The following is a 21,313-nucleotide window of genomic DNA, read 5'->3' on the forward strand; positions in this document are numbered from 1 at the left end:
TCCTGTGGTCAGAGCATTCACCTGGTAGAGGAGAAAATAAAGCAACAGATCCAGGCCCTTCCCTTTGAGATAGATGAATGAATGAATGAATGAATGAATATGACCAAGGAGAAAGAGGTAGCACTACAGCCAGATAGTTGGTGAATCCAGGGGGCACCGAAGAATTTGAGTAATTAGAGCTCAACCTCCCCACAAGGTACTATGGCAACTCAGTACCCACGTCCGCATGTTGCCTATTGCTCTTCTTTGTCTTTTTTTGGGGGGGTTGTTTTTTTTTCATACTATGCTCCATGTATTTTACAACTAGAGGCCTGATGCACGAATTCGTGCTGTCTGGCTAGCCCGCCCCGATCAGGGCCAATCCGGCCAGGCTGGCCAGGGGGAGCAGACATGGGAGGTTGGCTGGATGGCCAACCAGCCCTGTCCCCGATCAAGGTGGAGGGGGCCGATCAGGGGAGGGGCTACAGGCGTTTGGCGGTCTGGCACCGCCCCCTGGTCGAAGGGACAATTTGCATATTAGCCTTTTATTATATAAGATATATGGGGTCTGAATTCTAATGCAAGAGCTGATTTATTTTAATGGCCTTAAGAAAATCTATAGATCTTTTTGTGGCTCAGTTTATATTCAACTGAATAGCAAAAAGGCCTCCTTTATACTTTCTAGAATGTAGATCATAACACTACCAGTGAATGATGCATTTATATGTGGTATCTTTTATTAATTCTTAGATGAGCAACAAAAATTTCTTATAATTAGTAAAATCACAAGGAATTATAACAATATAGTCACACAGAACAGGTTTCCATATATTTTGTCTTGTGAAATATCCATATTCTATAAAATGTTGTAGGTAAAATGAACAGATGTAAATAAAAACTACATTTAACATACATACAGAAACTATTAGATGGAACATATGGTGATTTATTTGTAAAGTGAAATAATTTCCTTAAACTAACAAGTTCAGAAATCAACACTGGTTTATTAAATCTATAAACTCTCACCTAAAATTATTTATGTTCTAGATAGAGACTGTATCCACATAGATTATTTATATGGTATTCTTAATTCTTACCTACTTTTTCAGGTCCAAACCTACCATTCAAGGCTTCACTAAGCTTCCATGAAGCTTTCTTCTCTACATCTATGAGCGATAATTTTCCCACTGAATACATACGGTATTTGTAGTCCATTGTACTCATCTGTAATGAAGTTGTGAATTTTCCTTTCTAATCCAATTCCCTAGTAGTGCTTAGTTCTCACCCCATTTCTAAGGTGTGGTCACCTCTGTCAGCTCCTTCTCTAATGCTGTGCCGCACCTTCGTAGCTGTATTAAGTCTAACCATCTACAACATCATTGGTGCCAATTACTTATTTCACCCTAGTGTCATCCTTTTTTAACTTTAATAGGAAGGGTAACAGGCGTTCTCACAATTCTGATGAAAGACTGCACATATATGCATTCTTACACACACAATCTCAATGTAATTAAGATCTAAGAGAGTCCTTGAACAGCTGTTAACCTGGACAACAGGTTATCCTATTACCATGGGTGTTTCTAACTGTAGGGTTACTACTTTTCTGCCCCTATCACTGCTTATAAGGCTTTGAGCATTAAAACAGGCACTTCACAAATCCTAGTAATTTTATTCAAAAAACCTGGGAATATGTCTAGTCTCAAGAATCAATTTGGTAAACAGATTAAATTATAGCTATAAGTATTGTCCAATAACATTTTTTAAAATTTTCAGATACAAATCAAAAATTAATAAAATATTTAGAATATGCCTGGACATACTTAATCAAAACAGTATAATTCTATTTAAAAATGTGATGGGAAAGAAGATCAAGAGTCAAAATCATTAAAATCACATGCTCTTGTTCTAAAACTTGGGAGCTTTATAAGTTAACTAGAGGCTTGGTGCACGAATTCATGTACCAGTGGGGTCCCTCAGCCTGGCCTGCGGGATCAGGACAAAACTGGATGTCCGACATCCCCCAAAAGGTTCTGGATTGGGAGAGGGCACGGCACATGCCAGGCCGAAGGACCCCGTCGGTATACGACCGGTGCCGGGGAGGGATGCAGGAGGTTTGCCAGATGGGGAAGGACCGCGGGAGTGCTCCATGGCATGTTCAGCCCATCTCGCTCAGTCCTGATCAGCCGGACCCCAGCAGCAAGCTAACCTACCGGTCGGAGCATCTGACCCAATGGTCAGGGCATGTCATAGCTAGCAGCTGAGCAGTCTTAGCATATCGTTAGCATATTACACTTTGATTGGCTGAACAGACAACCAGACACTTAGCATATTAGGCTTTTATTATATAGGATTATCTTATCATTGTTATCGATAAAACAATTTGCTCCCAAAGGAAGTAGAGCTTTGAATAATTGGAATTACCAATGAGAATGATAAAATTGTGATTAAACTTAAACAATTTTGGAAAGAGCCAAATTCTTAGAAGTTTAAAGTGATTGTCTGATAGGGTGGAATAAATGGTTACATTAATGGGGTCTCTACATCATTATTGATGGGCTACTCATTAAGAGATCGTGGAATATTCAGACAGGAAAAAAAAAAAACACAACACATAATTATCATCAGCCAAAAGAGAAAACAAATGTAGATGTTCTGTGCCAACTGTTAAACTGCAGAGAAAAGTAATGCCCATCTTAGTAGTAGTAAGGCTTTATTTTTCCCCCAGCTCCTAAAAATAGAGCTTTAGAGAAATAGGTGAGCTTCTTGACACAATAAATATTTGATAAAATTCATTAAAAAATATTGATATTTACTCAGTCACTTGTTATTTTTGTAAAATCTGTTTTCTATTTCTTTACTAGGACAAAGGCCAAATTCTCATTAATTTCTATATGAAAGACTGTAATCGTCCCATTTGAAAGGTTCATTGACAAGCAAATCTGTGTTCACATGTGCTGAATTGCAAATACATAGTGTTGGCCAACTAAGTAGTAAGACAACGATTTAGGATTCAACTCCTGGTCAACAAATACAGCTCATTACCAAACTACCTGGCACTAATATATTCTATGGGTGTATTTTTATTTATTTATTTAAAATTTATCTGTATTGTTGAAAGTATTACAGAAGTCCTCTTTTTCCCCCCATTGACTTTTTCACCCTGCTCCCAAATCCCAGGCCTTCACTGCACTACTGCCTATTTCCAGAGGTTATGTATATTCTTTGCCCTCATTATTGTACTTTCCCACAAAAGTTGTCTATTACTTCCACTAACACATTTGATAAGGATCAGCTTCAATCAGTCATATATGTCCGATACCGTTTATATATCTTCTTAAGTACCCAGGAAGCCAGCCAGCCAATCTATAAGTATTCACTGAACTCCACTGTATTCCCCTCTTTTGGGCACTAGGGAAAACAGTAGTTAACAAGATAAGCAAAGTCCCTCCTTTTGTGAAATCTAGTGATAGATAATAAAAAAACTAAATAAATGAGATATTCAGACAGTGATAAGTATGGTGAAGAAAAATTTTGTGATATTATACAGAATGACACAGGCTAATTTACGTAGGGCAGCCAAGGAAGTCCAGGCTAAGAAGGTGACATTGACTGAAGTAACTGAGGCATGACTGTAAAGCGGCAGTGAGTGCTAAGTTGTGTAATGACCTTTGTGAGTTTAATAAGACTGCAGAGAAGAAAAAGTTGCATATAAATTTGAAGATTCACAGAGGATGAGGAGCAGGATATTTTAACCCAAGTCTTACAAGTTTATTAAGAATGGATTAAATAAAAGATATGACAAATGAGAAAGAAGGAAGGAGAGAGCAGACTAATTTAAGTAAAGAAAAATCTGCTCTTACAAATCACACAATTACCCAACTTTTTTTTTTTTTTAAATATATTTTATTGATTTTTTACAGAGAGGAAGGGAGAAGGATAGAGTTAGAAACATCGATGAGAGAGAAACATTGACCAGCTGCCTTCTGCACACTCCTTACTGGGGATGTACCCGCAACCAAGGTACATGCCCTAGGCCGGAATTGAACCTGGGACCTTTGAGTCCGCAGGCCAACGCTCTATCCACTGAGCCAAACTGGTTAGGACCCAACTTTTCACTCCTGCAAATGAGCTGTGTATTATACAAATTTACTTTTCATCCATTCCACTCTTCTGTTTTACTTCCTAACTATAGTTCAATTAAATTAAAATGTACGGAATTTTTTTACCTGAAAAATGCTGTACTTTATGTAATGTTGGATATAGATAAGATGTCTTTCTCTCAAGGAATTTATTGAGATAGTTTTAGCATCTTCATAGAAGTATCAGAAGGGATTAAAATATCACTCTATAGCAGAACAATAAAAAGAAAGTTCAAAATAAAAGCAGGATTGCAATAAATTTAAAGAATAGGAAAGAGTCAAGTAACTTGTTATACAAAATTTAATATTATCGCAAATATAACTAGTAGCCCTGCGCACGAATCCATGCGCTAGTAGCTCTCTGCGGGGCCTGGTCGCTCTGTGCCTGCTGCCCAGAGGCTTTTCGCGGCCCAGAGGCCCAGCCGAGGCCCAGCGCAGAATGCTTGCCTTGTCGCTGGGGTGACAACGCAAGCATTTCCCCTTACCCCCGGCCGCTCTGTGCACGCAGCCCAGAGGCCCTCCACAGCTGGGGTGGAATGCTTGCCTCATCGCCGTGGCATTCCACCAGGCCACTCACGCTGCCTGCTCTCAGCGGCCGCCCCCCCAGGATTGGGGGACTCTGGTGAGGCTGAGAGGACTGGGTACTGCCATCTTTGTGATGGAGTGACAGTTAATTTGCATATTACCCTTTTATTAGATAGGATAGTTTGTATATAACAATATTAATGATCCCCCACCTCGAATGTGTATTACATATTTTTCAAGCAAATATTTACACTAGTACTATTCAACTCTAATTATATTTCTGAGCAGGCTTAGCAATTGGAAAGTAAGATCATTATTATTAAAAGCCAATGTGGCCTGGACAGTGTTGATCAGTGGTTGAGCATCGACCCAGGAACCAGGAACTCACTGGTTGGATACCCAGGCAAGGCACATAACAGCGCTCAACTCCCAGTAGGAGGCATGCAGGAGGCAGCAGATAGATGCCGTTTCTCTCTCATTGATACTTCTATCTCTCTATCCCTTTCCCTTCCTCTCTCTCTAAAAAAATCAATAAAAAACATTAAATTTTTTCTTTAAAAAAAAAAGTCAATGTGCTATCTCTAAAATAATTGTGCCATCAGTCGCACATCCCCTGAGGGCTCCTGGACTGCAAGAGGATGCAGGCCAGGCTGAGGGACTCCCCCCCCCCCCCCCCGCCCCACACACACACAAATGCATGAATTTCATGCACCAGGGTTCTAGTATACTATAATTGAACACTATTAGTAAAATTTCCTATTATAACAAAATTATATCATAATTTAAGACTATTTGATTAACAGATTATTTAATAGTTCACTAAATTATGATTTTTTTACATTAAATATCCAGTTGAAATAATGCATTCTTAACAATTTGGATAATACACATATTCATCCAGAACTGGTTGAGGAATCACACATTTGATATGTGCTTCAACTAATAAGCACTAAAATTTAAAACAAAGTTTGAGTATTAATAACCCAAATTTTAGTTAAATATATTTTTATTCATTGTGCATTTTCATTTCCATATTCTTCCATTTTCTAAGATCTAAGCAGCTCACAATTTGCTATTTTAGTAAGATCTGTATAAATGCATTTAATATTCAAGATCTGATTTGTTGTCAGTCCTAATTAAAGTAAACAAAGCTTCACAATGAATGAATTTAATTACCTCGAAACTAGTATGTCTAAGAGGAAAAGCAAACGAGTACAATCTAATCTCAGCAAAGAGTATTTATGATCATAAGCTTTGTCAATAGCAAAGTGCACCAACTGTTCATATATCTGACTTCCAAAGAGATACATGAATGCTAATCAGTTCATTAGAGGCTTTTAGGTTGTGATATTTAGCAACAGGATATAGTAGCTTTCATGTCTATGGAGTATAATTGTACTCAGAATGAAAAATTGTTTCCAACAAAGCATCACCCTTCCTGTTTCTGATTTCCTGCTAGTTACTTTTTATGAGTTGCATACCTTTCAAGAGGCGACATCATTCAGCTTCTTGTATCATATGAATACAAGTATTAATAGGTCCAGAGATCATCTGCTGAGCATGACTCTGCTACACTGACTCTAAGCTCAGGAATTCATCTTCAGTTATATGTCCTAGAAATCCAACCTTCATAATTAGTATACTCACAATGAATTACCAAAGATTCTATACAAGCAAAAACTTTTCTAAAATGCTTTCTATCTACTAAGAACAATAATAAGCACTTCCATTAATAGTGCTTAATGATTACAATAAACTGGCATATATGAATATTTTAACATGATAAAAATAATTGAGAAAAAAAGCTAAGAATGGAAAAACTAATATAACTGTGCTATAAAAAAATTTACAAATTTAGTTTTGAAAACCATATGTTGCCAAATGAGAAGGTACTGCAAAATATACTTTTGATAAGTATATATTTCATTTTTAGTTTTAAAAAGACAAGCATATCTAGTGGAGTGATAATGGTGCCCTGCCTTATAAAAAAAAGAAACTGGATAGGTAGGAAAGATTGGAAAGGAAATAAATACATTAGTCAGAACTGATTGTTGCTGAGTGCATTTTTATGATATTTCCCCAAAGATATAGTAAAGATAGTTAAAACTGAAGTAATTCACAATTAAGCTGAAAGTATATACAAGAAAATCTATGACAAGCCAAATAATAATTCTGTGATATGCCAAATCTCAGGAGAGATAGAAAGAGGAAAAGTAGTTATTTTAGTTCAAGTAACTCAGTTTAAAATAAATAGCAGGAGTGTCTATTTATAAGAGCTCATTTTAAAAGTGGGTTATTCTTTCATGTAGAATTCTGAAGTCCATATGGAATTTTAATAATGCACAGTAGTCATACTTTCTTATAACCTAGAAGATATCAGTCTCTAATTTCGCAGAATGGTTTGCAAAGCAACTCAACATTAGTTTCAGGAAATAAAGTTTATTACTTAAATTACTCAATAGAGATTAAGCCACAGAGTTAGCAAAACCAAAGATAATTGAATTCAAAAGAAACTTTAAATTAAGCAGGACACAAGCCTCATGCTATTAATTTTCTATAAGTATGTACACACACACACACACACACATATATATATATATATATATGTGTGTGTGTGTGTGTGTCAATTTTATTTTAGGTTTGGAGAATATCTGCACAAATAGTGATTATGACAATCTCAATTTTGATTATAAAACTATGTAGTATTTCTAAAGAAAATAGTAAAGTTCCTGGAACACAAGTTAATTTTTAGTATAGGCCAAACCTTGAAATTAAGGTGACTACTCACACCAGTTTATAGTCTTTATCCTGAAACATTTCAAAATATCTAAATCACATCATGTTAGATTCAAATTTCCTCAATTTGAGTTTTAATATCCTGTTAATCTACCATGAACTTCAAAAGGAAAAAGGACATGTGGAAGGGAAAAGATGAGAAAAAATATTATTCAAGTTGATAAAAAGGGAAAAAAATGGAAATCAATAGAATACATTTCGGTATTGTTCATGATAAACGCTGATAAATTTCCCTGCAAGTAGGTAAAGATTAAGCCTACAATGTGGTACTACAGAATGGTCTCTGGTTCTGCAAATGTACTTCAAATGTTAAATAATTTGTAATTCTAGGTGACTAGTAATTTATTTAGATATCAAAAGGATATGGACATCTTTGTCACAAACTTATCACGCACGTCCTCAGGAGGGGGAAAGGTTTCCAAATCTCTCTCAAGCTGCTGAAGCTGCCTTCCCATCTGCTTCAGATTCTTTTCCAGCATTTCTACAGAGACTGAAAAAGAGTATATTAAACGCCTTGAAAGGACAAAATTATAATATATAAAAGGTAAAACACTCTAGAAACAAAATATTTGTGAAAAACCTTACAATAAGAAAGTAAAAAATTTATTATAATAAAGGGAAGGTAAATTTCAGTAAACTTGTTAAAACTTTCAATTTTTAAGTCCTGGAATAAAGTAAATTTATTATGTGTCTAAGACATTATATAAAATTTACAGCAAACCTCGTGAACAAACCATATTTAGGAAATGATGTGTTTAAAATTAGATTTCTTGAGATTACAAATGGTGGCAGAGAAGGTAGATGCTGCACGAGACATGCACCCAGGAACAAGCTGGAATTACAACTGAAATGTAGAAAGGCTTCAGGAATAATCAACAGAAAACTCACAGAAGAGAACCCTGGTACCGGAAGACTGAAGGTGTAGACCTCAGAGAAACTGGTAGGAGGGGCAGAGGCGTGAAAGGACAGGCCAGGCACCCACAGACAGCAACTGAAATCCCAGAGAGATATCTCAGCTGTGGGGGGAGGGTGCTACTCAGAACTCTGGGATCTAATCCCAAAACTGGGCTCCTTAGCAGATAGCAGAAAATCTGAGGAGGGTAACCACATAACATCTAGCTGTGAAAAGCAGTGGGTGCTGTCTGCAAGGGAGTGGTACATATTTTCTCCTTCCTGTGATCCTTAAAATTGAGAAAATTAAGAAGAGAGTGCATAAAATTCTTTTATCATAACAATGTTTAGTGTACTAACACAATCGATTAAACACACGTCCCTGATATAGCTTGCTGTAAGTAAATATATGATTAGAAGAGTTTATAAGCCATATGACCACATTATGTTATGAATTAGATTAAAAAAAAGTGTATTAGTAGCATAATAATAATAGTTGTAATGGTCATAGCAGTGATAACGATGGTAATAGCTGCTAAAATTTACTGAGGCAGGTATTGTCTTAAGTGTTCTGCATTATTTTTTTTAATCCTCACCAAAACATTATGATATAGATATTATTATTATCCTCACTTTACAGATGACAAAATTAAAGTGGGTGAAGTAAAAGTTGAACAACTGAAAAGTGGCAAAGCCAGAATTTGAACTCAGGCAGTTTAATGCCAGACTTTATTTTTAACCATTTAGCTGTATAGAAATTATTAATTACATACATTATTTTATTTTTACAACCCCCATCCACCTATCTGTAACATATTTAAGTACAGGTATAGTTTTCACATAATGAATATTTTTGTACATTCTTGCCTAGTGCAATACTAAGTAATGCACCTATGACTAAATGGAGGAGAAAACACCCAAGCATTCTGGATGACAGATAAATATGCTGCTATATGTTTTTAAATGAACAACCTATATAATAAAAGCCTATTATGCTACGTGTCCGGTCATCCGTTCAACCAGTCTAAGTGTAATATGCTAATGATATGCTAAGGCCACTCAACTGTTCGCTATGACATGCACTGACCACCAGGGGGCAGACGCTCCAACCGGGAGGGTTAGGTTGCTGCTGGGGTCCAGCCAATCGGGACTGAGTGAGATGGGCCAGACATGCCTTGCAGCCCTCCCGCCTCCCTCCCTGGCCCCAAATCATGCACCAGTGGAGTCCCTCGGCCTGGCCTGCACCCTCTCGCAATCCAGGACCCCTTAGAGGATGTTGGAGAGCCGGTGTCAGCCTAATCCCGCAGGCCAGACCGATGGACCCCACTGGTGCAAGAACTCGTGCACCAGGCCTCTAGTTGAAATATAATGTGATTACAACCATTGAACAAAACCACATACTTAAAATATGATGGTTTACTCTACTGATCCAATTTAATTATGCACACACATCAAGTCTGGGAAAGATCTAGAGGAAGGCCTCATAAAAGTCTGAGGGATTCCCATATAACAAAAAGTACAAAGCAAACATTGGGAGGGAACATAGTGGGTCTGTTTGTTTCTGACACAAAATACACTATTCTAATACTTACCAATTCTCTAACACCAAATGAGTATCTTCCAATTCAACTCAATTCAGACACTACCTGGAGTTAGCACAGACCCCAGAGGTTTAAGAACTCATCCCACAAAACTGCCCTCACTTCACAGGATAGTTCCTGTGGTAGGATGACTCAACAGAACTCAGGAAGTAAAGAATACAACTTGTGAAAGGCCAAATTAAAGCCATGCATAGGGCAAGGAAAGGGGAGCACAGATGGTACAGTTTTCATCCTGCTCCAGGTGCACCGCCCTCCCAGTACATTAATGTGTACACCAAACAGAAGCTCCCTTAGCCTGGTAGTTTCAGAATTCTTATTAAAGCCTCAATTTGTAGGCATGGCTGATTAAGTCATTGTTCGTTAGTGATTAGGTTCAGTCTCTAGCCCCTCCCTGGAGATCAGAGAGTGGACTGATAATTCCAACCTTCTAATCACATGGTTGGTGGCTCTGGCCACCAGCACCCCCGACCCCCAACCCCCAATCATGAAATATCCTGGTTCCCCTTCCCACCATCTGTAGGGGAATAATCTCATTGCAAAGAAAAAATACACAATTGCTTAAGAAACTTCAAAGGTTTTACGAGCTCTATGTCAGAAACTAGGAAAAAGACCATACTACATGGATGGAGAAGTGCCTGGTCAGAGGGCAGAACTCCAGTAGTTGTGAGAAGGTGTAAGAGAAGTACATTTCTGATTCATGAGTGGTCATCCTCAGAGCGGTCTAAGGCCTGTGCTGCCCTCAGAGGAGGCCAGCTGCTTGCAACTGAACATGGAGCTGTTCCAATGAGTGAGCGCTTCTCAATGGGATGAGAGAAGAAAGACTTAAGGTTCACATGAAAGGCTTCTTAGGTGATCTTTTGTGCATTTTCCAACTCCTTGGTAGTCTGTGGGTCAGCAACTTTGTCCTATCATTGTGATTTGAAGCACCTGCTTGATGACTCAGTTTCCACATCAGTGAAATGGTAAGAATCCCATCTCATGTTTTTACCTCACAGATATTTCATAAACGATCAAAGGCTATAACATAGGATGAAGAATTTTTTTAAATAGAGTAAACTATGCAGTGTTACTCTTATTCTTAGAACTCAGTAAGAAATGATGAGCTTAACAATTGAAGTCATTAATATTAGAATCAAAGTGAAAGTAAATCACCATCATCATGCAGGGGGAACAGTGTTATGGAAGTTAGGCCACAAAGAAAAGTTGCTAATTTCAAGAGTAAAATATTAGGAATGTCTGTGGCATAATTAAACATTTAAGGTTAACATCATAAAAAGTACACTCCCTGAAAGAAATGATTCTGTGGCTACTCTACAGATGGAAACCCCACGAAGCTATGACTCACGCTTCATCAGCAGTCTCCAAGGACATTGCCTGTACATTATAGTCAAGAGGACTTAGGCCAATTGATCAACTTTTCACTGTTGGTTTTTAAATAAAGACCAAAGGACAACTGGAAGAGAAAAATGCAGGTGCAAATTCTAGGCTAATCTATATATATATAAAACCGAACAATGAACAACCAAACAACCTGACAACCAGTCACTATGATGTGTGCTGACCACCAGGGAACACACGTGAAACATGGCGGGCATCAGCCGTGGCAGGATGGTGGAGGAGGTGTGCGGGGCACCAGAAGAAGGCAGGGCTCCAGTTACTGTCATCAGGTGGTTACTGAAAATTCTTTGATCCCGCGCGCTGCAGTCCTGCCTGGCACTCACACCTGCTGCTGATGCCAGTCCCACAAGCACCCACTGCTGGCGCTGGCCCCGATCGTGGGTGCGAGCGGTGGCTGCCAGTCTGATTGCCCCTCAGGGCTTCGCCACCATCTCCTGCTCCTGAGGGGCAATCAGGGCCAGCAGCTGCCTCTCATACCCGCTGCCAGCAATGGCCCCACTCGCACCTGCAGCTGGCGCTGGAGCCACCGCTCACACCCACTGCCAGCCCCACTCGCACATGCTGTCGGCGCCCGGTGCCAGTCCCAATAGCTTGGTGCCATCAGTGGGTGCGAGCAGTGGCTGCTGGCCCCAATCGCCACCTGAGGGCTTCTCCACCTCCCCCTCTTCCTGAGGGGCGATCAGGGCAGCAGCCACTCACAGCTGCTGCTGGCGCTGGCCCGAATTGCTCTGCATCATCAGCGTGAGCGAGCAACCAGTGCCGTCAGCACATGGGAGCGGCAGCGGCAGGAGGGGCTGCTGGCAGACAGGGGACCGCGGGCACAGTGCAAGGAGCCAGGAGGGGGCATGGAGTATGGGCCAAGACCCACCCCTGTTCCCACTGCAGTCTCACAGCCCACAGTTTCTTTCAAGGTGCACAAATTTGTGCACTTGGTCCCTAGTAAAATATAATGTACTGCTTTCTCCAAAGATTCATTTTCATTCACTGAACGTGGAAATGTAAGAATCGGCATGGTGGATAACACACCCAAAATTGTTTTGAATGAAACCAGCAGAGGTGAAAATTATTATATTTGTAAACAACAGTATATTTAGGTGTTGCTTAGGGCAGAAGGGGTAGACAATGAAAGTCTGCTATTACTAAGAATGGTAAGTTTACCTCTTTCATTATTACTAATTATCTATACCTGGGATCTATAAAATATTTCATATTATATCTTATCATGCATTTTCATATATTTGGAAACGTGTTATAAAATTGATAAAGTGTGTGCATGTACACCTGAAATTATAAAGCATCAAAATAAATAATTTCATAAATATTTTGATTTTATGCATATGATCAATATTGAGTGTAATATGTTTTAATGTATATATTCTAGTAAATTTTCTCTGCAGAAATTTAAATAAAGCAACTTACATTAAATAATATTAAAAAAAACATAGCATAGTGTTTGGGGTCATCTGATGGGTAAAACTAAAGAATATTTAAGCATTTCCTTAATGTTTTTATTTTTCAGCAATATTTCTAGAACTAGCTCTTTTATGCATCTTCAAGCATAATTTAACCACATTTTTCATACGTGTCATATTCTTTGAGGTCAGTGACTATATTTTTTTATATTGGAATCCGAACTACAGGAGAGTTTTAAATTGTCCACATCAGAGAAGTGTTAATTTACTGGTGTCACAGCCTGTCCATGAATTTTATCTTTCAACTTTGTCACATTTTTTTAGCAAAAAATTAATCTTAGTTTTTATTCCTTTTCATGATTTAGAAGTAACAAAAAATAGTAATCATCAAACAGAGTTAGATTATTTTAAGGCAATTTGAACTTTTGCATTGCACTCAGTTAATGTTCAGACAGACGTGATGTCTCTGTCACCTCACACATCTGTGTCTCTGCCCCAACACACTGCCCTTCTCTAATCGCCACCCCTCAATAGGCAGAACCATGGATTCTTTTCCTGTACTAGAAACCTAGTAGTCTTGACCATTCTCTCTCCTGCAACCCTCAGATCCAAACGATTATGACATCCCTGGCATTTTACTTGACAACATTAACTTAAACACATCCCTTTCCTGCTTAAAACCAGCCAGTAAACTCCTTACATTGACAATGTGTCTTGACTCAAATCCAGACTCATCCCAGTTTACTTCTAAAACAGCATTCTGCTTCTGCATTCCCTACCCTGTTCCTCTTCATCCATTCTGTACATGAAGCTAGAAATAATGTCTATTAGCCTGTCGGCTCCACCAGAGTCACTCCTTTTCACACTTTATAGCAAGAGTCAAACACTCCAGCCAGCCCCCTGGTGAGCTGCTCTCCCTACCTTCATACCTGATGATTATATCATCTTTGCAATTACCTCACTCTATTTTATTTTTTTCATGTGCCTTCCTCTCCCAATTGACCAGGAATTTCTTAAGGGAAGACACCATATTTTATTGATCAATAGTGTGGTGAAAGCCTGGGGAGGGGTGCAGGGGTGTGTTAGAAGGGGTCAATTGGGGGGAAGGGGGAATGTAATACTTTCAACAATAAAGATTTTAAAAAAATGAAATGGGGAAATACAACAGATTAAATATCTAGAAACTTAAAATCTAAGACAAGACTTGTCTCCTTGTAATTATGATAATTATACATTAGAGGTGTTAAGCTTTGAATAAAAATTAAAATCACAACTATAAATATTTAAGTTTAAAGCAATCATGAATATAAGCTTTCTGTAATATGATGGCTTCAATGATTTACCAGGTTAAAATTTCAAATAACAAGAGAGAGAGTAGAGATTATTACACACATTTAAGTAATCTTTGTAATTAAATAATAATCGTCTGTGAATATGTCCTGGAGTAGTTGGTTATTATTTCATACCAAGCTTAGAAAGAATGTCATTCACTGTTAGGTATCATGACATATTCCAGAGAAGTTGATTTCTTTAAAGAATGCTTAAACAACTTATTACTGATACCACTGAAATAATCTGGTTATTGTTTAACCGGAAGGGAATGAAGGAAGACTAGATGATATAGGATGCCATTTATACAGCTCTGTGGGAAAGCTACAATTAACATTCTCCAAGTCTTTTCCCACCTGATGGATGGGGGAAGGGACTGGACAAAAGCAGTCTGGATACATGCCCAGAAAGGTCTGAGTGATGTGGGAAGGTGCTTACCTATCTGTCACTCACACCTGGGAGCAAGTCAGTGGTCAGAATGGCCACTGCAAGGGTGCCAAACCTGGATATTTAAGCTCCTGGACAAAAGAGTGCACTCTCTTGACCTTTGGCCCTCTGGCCCTCTTAGGACTCCTGTTGTGGGGGATGTCATGCTCCCCTACACCCACCTGAGCCGTGGCCATTTGGAATCCACACAATGGTGTAATGGACTTTAATTCAACCTGATACTGAACTAGCCAGGCTGCAACATGGACTGGAAGCTCTAGACAAGTGATGGTGAACCTTTTGAGCTCCGCGTGTCAGCATTTTGAAAAACCCTAACTTAGCTCTGGTGCTGTGTCACATGTAGAAATTTTTTGATATTTGCAACCATAGTAAAACAAAGATTTATATTTTCGATATTTATTTTATATATTTAAATGCCATTTAACAAAGAAAAATCAACCAAAAAAATGAGTTTGCATGTCACCTCTGACACGCGTATCATAGGTTCGCCATCACTGGCTTACACACTGGCCTCTTTCAGGACTGACTTAAGGGAAATGGGACACTGGAAACTGAGGACTATACTCCACACAAATAGTATTCTACCACATCTTCTTCTCCCATAAGGGCTTCTGAAAGTGCTTATTTCAGTGTTACCTCAAGAACCCCGCTAGTGATGGAGGAATCCCACTTGTGTACTCCTCTGATAGCATTGCCATAAAATAATTTATTCATTCAACCTAAATTGACCTTCCTACACTCACCAACACAATTGTTTTGTAAAGGAAACTAGAGGCTATAGTATTTCAGGCTCCCAACAAAATAATTTTTCCTATATGATTTTAATAATAAAGGTATTTTATAAAATTACTAGAGGCCTGTTGCATGAAGAGATTCGTGCAACAGGCCTTCCCTTCTCCTCCTCTGGCAACCAGGACCCAGGCCTTTGCTCTGGCCAGAGCCGGCTTCCGCCCTCCATATTCACGGCTCTGGCCGGAGCCACCATCCGTCCTCTGTCTTCGTGGCTCTGGCTCGCCTTCAGTCTTCGCTCCACCGCTTGGAGCCTACATATGCAAATTAACTGCCATCTTTGTTGGCGGTTAATTTGCATATCGCGCTGATTAGCCAATGGGAGGCATAGCGAAGATACGGTCAATTACCCTGTTTGTCTATTATTAGATTAGATTAAGAATATTTTATAAATGCCAGTTATAAATAATGAATTAGATGCACAAAAACATCAGTTAGCATTAAAAAATTCTTACTATTAAGTAGGACTATAACAAAATCTAAGTTCTACAATACCATTATAAAACCTATTACTATTTTTGAAAATATATAAATTGAAACAAGATGGTAAAAAAGCACAAACGCAAAATAAATTGCAGCTTAGTTCATAACAGAAAAACATAAATTGAAAGAAGCAATGCTGAGCAAGTAGCCAGTTATCCTCACCAAGTGGCCCACCCACCTCTGCTCAGCTTTTCTTTCTTTCCATTGTCCTGATTATTGCATTGCCCAATGAATTTACTATACTTTGTACAGTGAGGGGTTTGCTGTTATTGCTAACATCACACTGTAAGAGAACTGCCTATATTTGGTGGGAAGCTGGAGAGAAAAAAGGTAGATTTCGTGCAATAGGCCTGAGGAAATGATGGGCACAGCCAATGAAAGGGCAACAGCCATTTCTGTTGTTCCATTTCACTCATGCTGGGGAGAAATAAGCAGCCTTGCCTTCCTCAACTATGCAGAGGTTTGAAGGCAAAATAGCTTTTTAGAAGAGAAAACAATATTAGTGGGAGAAGCCTATCTAATAGAAAATCATGCTTTCCTATAATTATTTAAGAATTCCTTGTTATAAATAAGATGTTTAAGAACATGGTAAATAGCCCAGACATCGTGGCTCAGTGGTTATGCATCGACCTATGAATCAGGAGATCACAGTTCGATTCTTGGTCAGGGTACATTCTCAGGTTGCAGGTGGGGCATGCAAGAGGCAGCCAATCAATGATTCTCTCTCATCATTGATGTATCTTTCTCTCTCTCCCTATCCCTTCTTCTCTGAAATCAATTAAAAAATATATAAAGATTTTTAAAAAAGAACATCCTTATCTAATAAAAGAGAAACATGGTAATTGGCGTACGACTGCTACCCTTCCCATTGGCTAATCAGGGGCGATATGCAAATTACCTGTCAGCCAAGATGGCGGCCGGCAGCCAGGCAGCTTTAACTGAACATGAGGCTTGCTTGCTTCAGTGACGGAGGACTGCAACATTCCCCGCCTACCTTGCCGGCCTCTCAGCCTGCAGTTTAAGAATCACAGTAACAAATAGAAGCTAAAAAAAACCCCAGAAACCAGCTTACAGGGAGCTGGGATCTCAGAGCTGGAGCTGATACAGAGTTTGATTGTAGAACCGAAACAAACCAGATACCTGCTTTCAGAAGCGGAAGCCTCAGAGCTGGAGCCAGGCTAAAGCTGGCCCAGAATAAAAAAATTAAAAAAAGAAAAAAAGGAGCAGCTGAGAGCTTCAGTCACAGCCTGACAACAGCCCTCAGCCCCTCACCCAGACTGGCCAGGAACCCCAGTGGGGATCCCCACCCTGATCTGGGACACCCTTCCGGGCAAACCAGCCATACCGCACCCATGCACCAGGCCTCTATTCTATATAGTAAAAGGGTAATATGACTCCCAGCACCAGGATCAGCAGAGCCGCGAGGCCTCCTGGCACCGGGATCAGGGTGACAGGGGGCAGCGCCCAAACCCCGTGATCGCCCTGTGGCTCTGTGTGTGACAGGGGGTGGGGCCACACCTCCCTATCAGCCCTGCTCTGTTCCTGACAGGGGAAGGCGCCCCAACCCCGAGATTGGCCCTGCTCTGTGCCTGATAGGGGGGAGCTCCCCAACCCCCTGATCGCCCTGCGGCTCTGTGTGTGACAGGGTGTGGCGCCCCAACCAGCCCACCCCACAGGCCCTGCAATGTGTGTGACGGGGTAGAGCCATAACCTCCCCATCGGCACTGCCCTGAGTGTGAGAGTGGCGGTGCCCCAATCCTCTGATCGGCCCTGCTCTGTGGGTGATAGAGGGCAGCGCCCCAACCCCCCCACCCCACGGGCCCTGCTCTGTGTGTGATGGGGTAGAGCCATAACCTCCCCATCGGCCCTGCCATGAGTGTGAGAGTTGCGGCACCCCAACCACCTGATCGGCCCTGCTCTGTGGGTGACAGGGGTGGTGCCCCAACTCCCCTATCGGCCCTACTCTGTGAGTGACAGGGGGGAGCTCCTCAACCCCCTGATGGGCCCTGCTCTGTGCATGACAGGGTACGGAGCCCCAACCCCCCTGATGGGCCCTGCTCTGTGCGTGACAGGGGTCAGTGCCCCAACTCCCCTATCGGCCCTACTCTGTGAGTGACAGGGGTAGCTCCCCAACCCCCTGAACGGCCCTGCTCTGCGGGTGACAGGGGGGAGATCCCCAATACCCTGATTGGCCCTGCTCTGTGCATGACAGGGGGTGGCGCCGCAACCTCCCCACTGCCTTGAGTGTGACAGGGGGTGGTGCCCCAACCCCCCAATCGGCCCTACCCTGAGCATGACTAGGGGTGGCATCGCAACCTCCAGATCCACCCTGCTTTGTGCATGATGGGGGGCGGCGCCCCAACTCCCCAATCGGCCCTGCTCTGAGCCTGACCAGGGGCTGCACCTAGGGATTAGGCCTGCCCTCTGCCACCCGGGAGCAGGCCTAAGCCAGCAGGTAGTTATCTCCCAAGGGGTCCCAGACTGCGAGAGGGCACAGGCCGGGCTGAGGGACCCTCCCCCCCCCCCCCGGTTGCACAAATTTTTGTGCACCGGGCCTCTAGTGTATATTTATAAAAGCCAAGCGACACCAGAATGACCGGTTTCTATGATGCACACTCGGACAGGCCAACTGGCCCAATTGGGGGCAGGGCCGGCCAGCCAACCTCCTACAGCCCCTGCCCCAGCTGGCTCCGCCCCAATCCTGCCCCCCATCGGGGCGTGCCAGCTGGGCCCCACCTATGCACAAATTCATGCACTATGTCTCTAGTGGTAAATAAATGTTAAACCAGGGGTCCTCAAACTACGGCCCACGGGCCACATGCAAATACAAATATTGTATTTGTTCCCATTTTGTTTTTTACTTCAAAATAAGATATGTGCAGTATGCATAGGAATTTGTTCATAGTTTTTTTAAAACTATAGTCCAGCCCTCCAACGGTCTGAGGGACAGTGAACTGGCCCCCTGTTTAAAAAGTTTGAGGACCCCTGTGTTAAACAAAAGAGGTCCATAATATGGGGGTTTGTAACTGCATTCAAAATGTTCCCTCAGGAAAATGGTTTTGTGTGCATGTGTATGCCAGGGAGGTTTTAATGTGGTCCATAGTAAATATTAAGCATAAAATGACAGATTTGCAAATTCTGAGGTGAGTTTTCATAAATGGCTACTGGAGACCATGCAGCCTATCAAGTCTTGAGCTGCACATCTCTGGACCTGAAAAATTCCAAAATTGTTCTCTTGTCTAGATCTTTACTCCTACATCTCAGTCGATGACTGGTGTTATGACTCCTCTCTTTTTCTCATACCCAACACACCAATCATATTGGAAATCCTGTTGCTTCTACCTTCAATGTAAACTCATTGTCTAAATCCTTCTTACCACACTCGCTACCTCCTCCTGGCCAACATTATATCTCCCCTGCATTATTATTACAGCATCCTGACAGTTTCACTGCTTCTACCATTGTTCCTCTACATTTCCCGCCACCTCCACAATAGCCAAAGCAATCCTTTGAAAATACCAGCCAGATAGCATTTTGTTACAGGATACTGAGAAGCTAGGAAAATAGAGAAACTGAGACAAGAAAATTAAACAAGGCCAAACAGATTGCAGCTAGCTAGCAAATAACAGTCCATTATCTTTCCCAAACCAAGGACACTTGAGAGCAAATAGTTAACTAAAGAATGCAGGAAAAGTGGGGGAGGGGGCAGCTTTAAACTAAGAAGCCAGCAGTCTCAGGGCTTGGCAAGATAAAATTGCCAGGTGCTTCTCATGAATTTTGGGAAAGCAATAACAAAGTAAAAGGGGAACCTTGAGAGTTAATCTGTACCAAGATACCCGGCAGAGGAATTTTAATACCTATAGACAGAAGGGTATATAATCCCTTGAGCCATCCCCAGTGCACTCACTTACCAAATTACTTGGGAAGTCTATCTGGGCCTTATAGGTCAGTTGTATTTCGATAGATTTGTTTGCCTTGCTTTTTTTTTCTTTAATAAATTTACTAACGTCACTTCTTTAAAAATTGGCTTTACTACAATGCAGTTGTTCAGGGTGACTCATTTGAAGTCTTTCCAAGAAGAGGAGGAGGGGAGCGCCCTCTCCCTTCAACTCAGGAGGCTGTCCCATACACCTTTCCTGGTATCTGTGGGATGCCTTTCAAAATTCTTCTACTCAAAACTCTTCCAAAGGTTCCCATCTCAGAGTACAGGCAAATCTGTACACAATGGCCAATCATGTGCTATAGCAAGGGTGGGCAACCTTTTTGTGAGTGCATGCCAAAACCAGCAAAATTTCTGACTCAAAATTCTTCCGCGTGCTAACCCTAATTTTTTGAGAACCTGTTACACCTACTTGATATCTCTTAAGGTGTATGTATGTGAAGAACCTTGAAGAAATAATAAAATTCATTCGAGCGACAAAAACACAGTATATGATGATGAAAAATACATTTACTTTTTAATGTATACATGTACACTGATAGTCCGACAGAAAACTTTATGACTCCGTTTGATATTATCAGTGGGATTTTGCTGCTGCAACAGAGATTTTACATCAGGTTTATATTTCGTGACCTTCAGAGATATGCACGAGCTACTACTTTCATCTGTCAGGCTACTCCTATTACAAGACTTAACAAAATTCATCACTGAGAATGAAGATTCACAACCGTATGTGGATGAAACCAAAACACTAGTCGGATCTAGGAAGGCAGGGAGAGTTAAGGCAGAGGCATAGAAATTGCTCTTCCCCTCTCTCGTCAATCCATGTCTATGGTCTTTAAGATAACTTGTTATGTGAAATTATTTATTTATCTAAGATGCACCTACACTGAATTTATTTGAAAAATAAAAAAGTCAATATTAAGAAAAAAATTGTAAATGGAAGATTATAAGAGAGGGTTTCGCGTGCCAGCCACAGTTACTGGTCTGCCATGTTTGGCACACGTGCCAGGGGTTGCATACCCCTGTCCTATAGGATGTTAACTTTCTGACCTTACCTCCTATTACACTCCCGTCCACCCTGTTTCAGCCTCACTTCCATACTGTGGGGCCTGTGCACTTGCTCTCCCCTCGCCTATAGTGCTTCTCCAAATACTCATATACTGGCACCTCACACCTTCAAATTTTGCACAAAGGCCACCTTCTCTACAGGCCCCCCTGACCATTCAACATGAACTCCAAAAACCCTGCCCTGGAATTCCAAAGCCAACTGTCTGACATAATATACATTGGCTGCTTTCTTCCATTTATGTTCTGTATCCACACCTAATAAGTAACCTGCAGGAGAGCAGAGACTTTTCTTTGTGATCATGTACTCTATCCAGTACTGCAAATACTGGTGCCTGAGACAGAAGAGGCATTAAATAAACAATGAGATAATAAATAAAATATCTTATTTAAGCCACTGCTATTTTTTTCCTGTTACTCAAAGTCAAGTCTAATCCTTGTTAATACTAGTGCCTAGGACAGTGTCTACTATGCAGCAAGGGCTTGATATGTTTTTTTGGAAGGATTCTTTCCTTA

The 21,313-nt window shown here is 40.8% G+C and overlaps 1 protein-coding gene across 2 annotated transcripts in view; it reads right to left on the bottom strand.

The window, feature by feature from the left end:
• Nucleotides 1-21,313, bottom strand: part of DIAPH3 (diaphanous related formin 3) — a 565,715-nt gene that overhangs the window by 191,566 nt on the left and 352,836 nt on the right. For both annotated transcript variants that reach the window (XM_059684797.1, XM_059684796.1), the window contains one exon: nt 7,804-7,929. In XM_059684797.1, coding sequence (XP_059540780.1) covers nt 7,804-7,929 — 126 coding nt within the window. The remainder of the gene's footprint in view (nt 1-7,803; nt 7,930-21,313) is intronic.

This window comes from Myotis daubentonii, chromosome 2, assembly GCF_963259705.1.
Source record: "Myotis daubentonii chromosome 2, mMyoDau2.1, whole genome shotgun sequence".
Lineage (NCBI taxonomy): Eukaryota > Metazoa > Chordata > Mammalia > Chiroptera > Vespertilionidae > Myotis > Myotis daubentonii.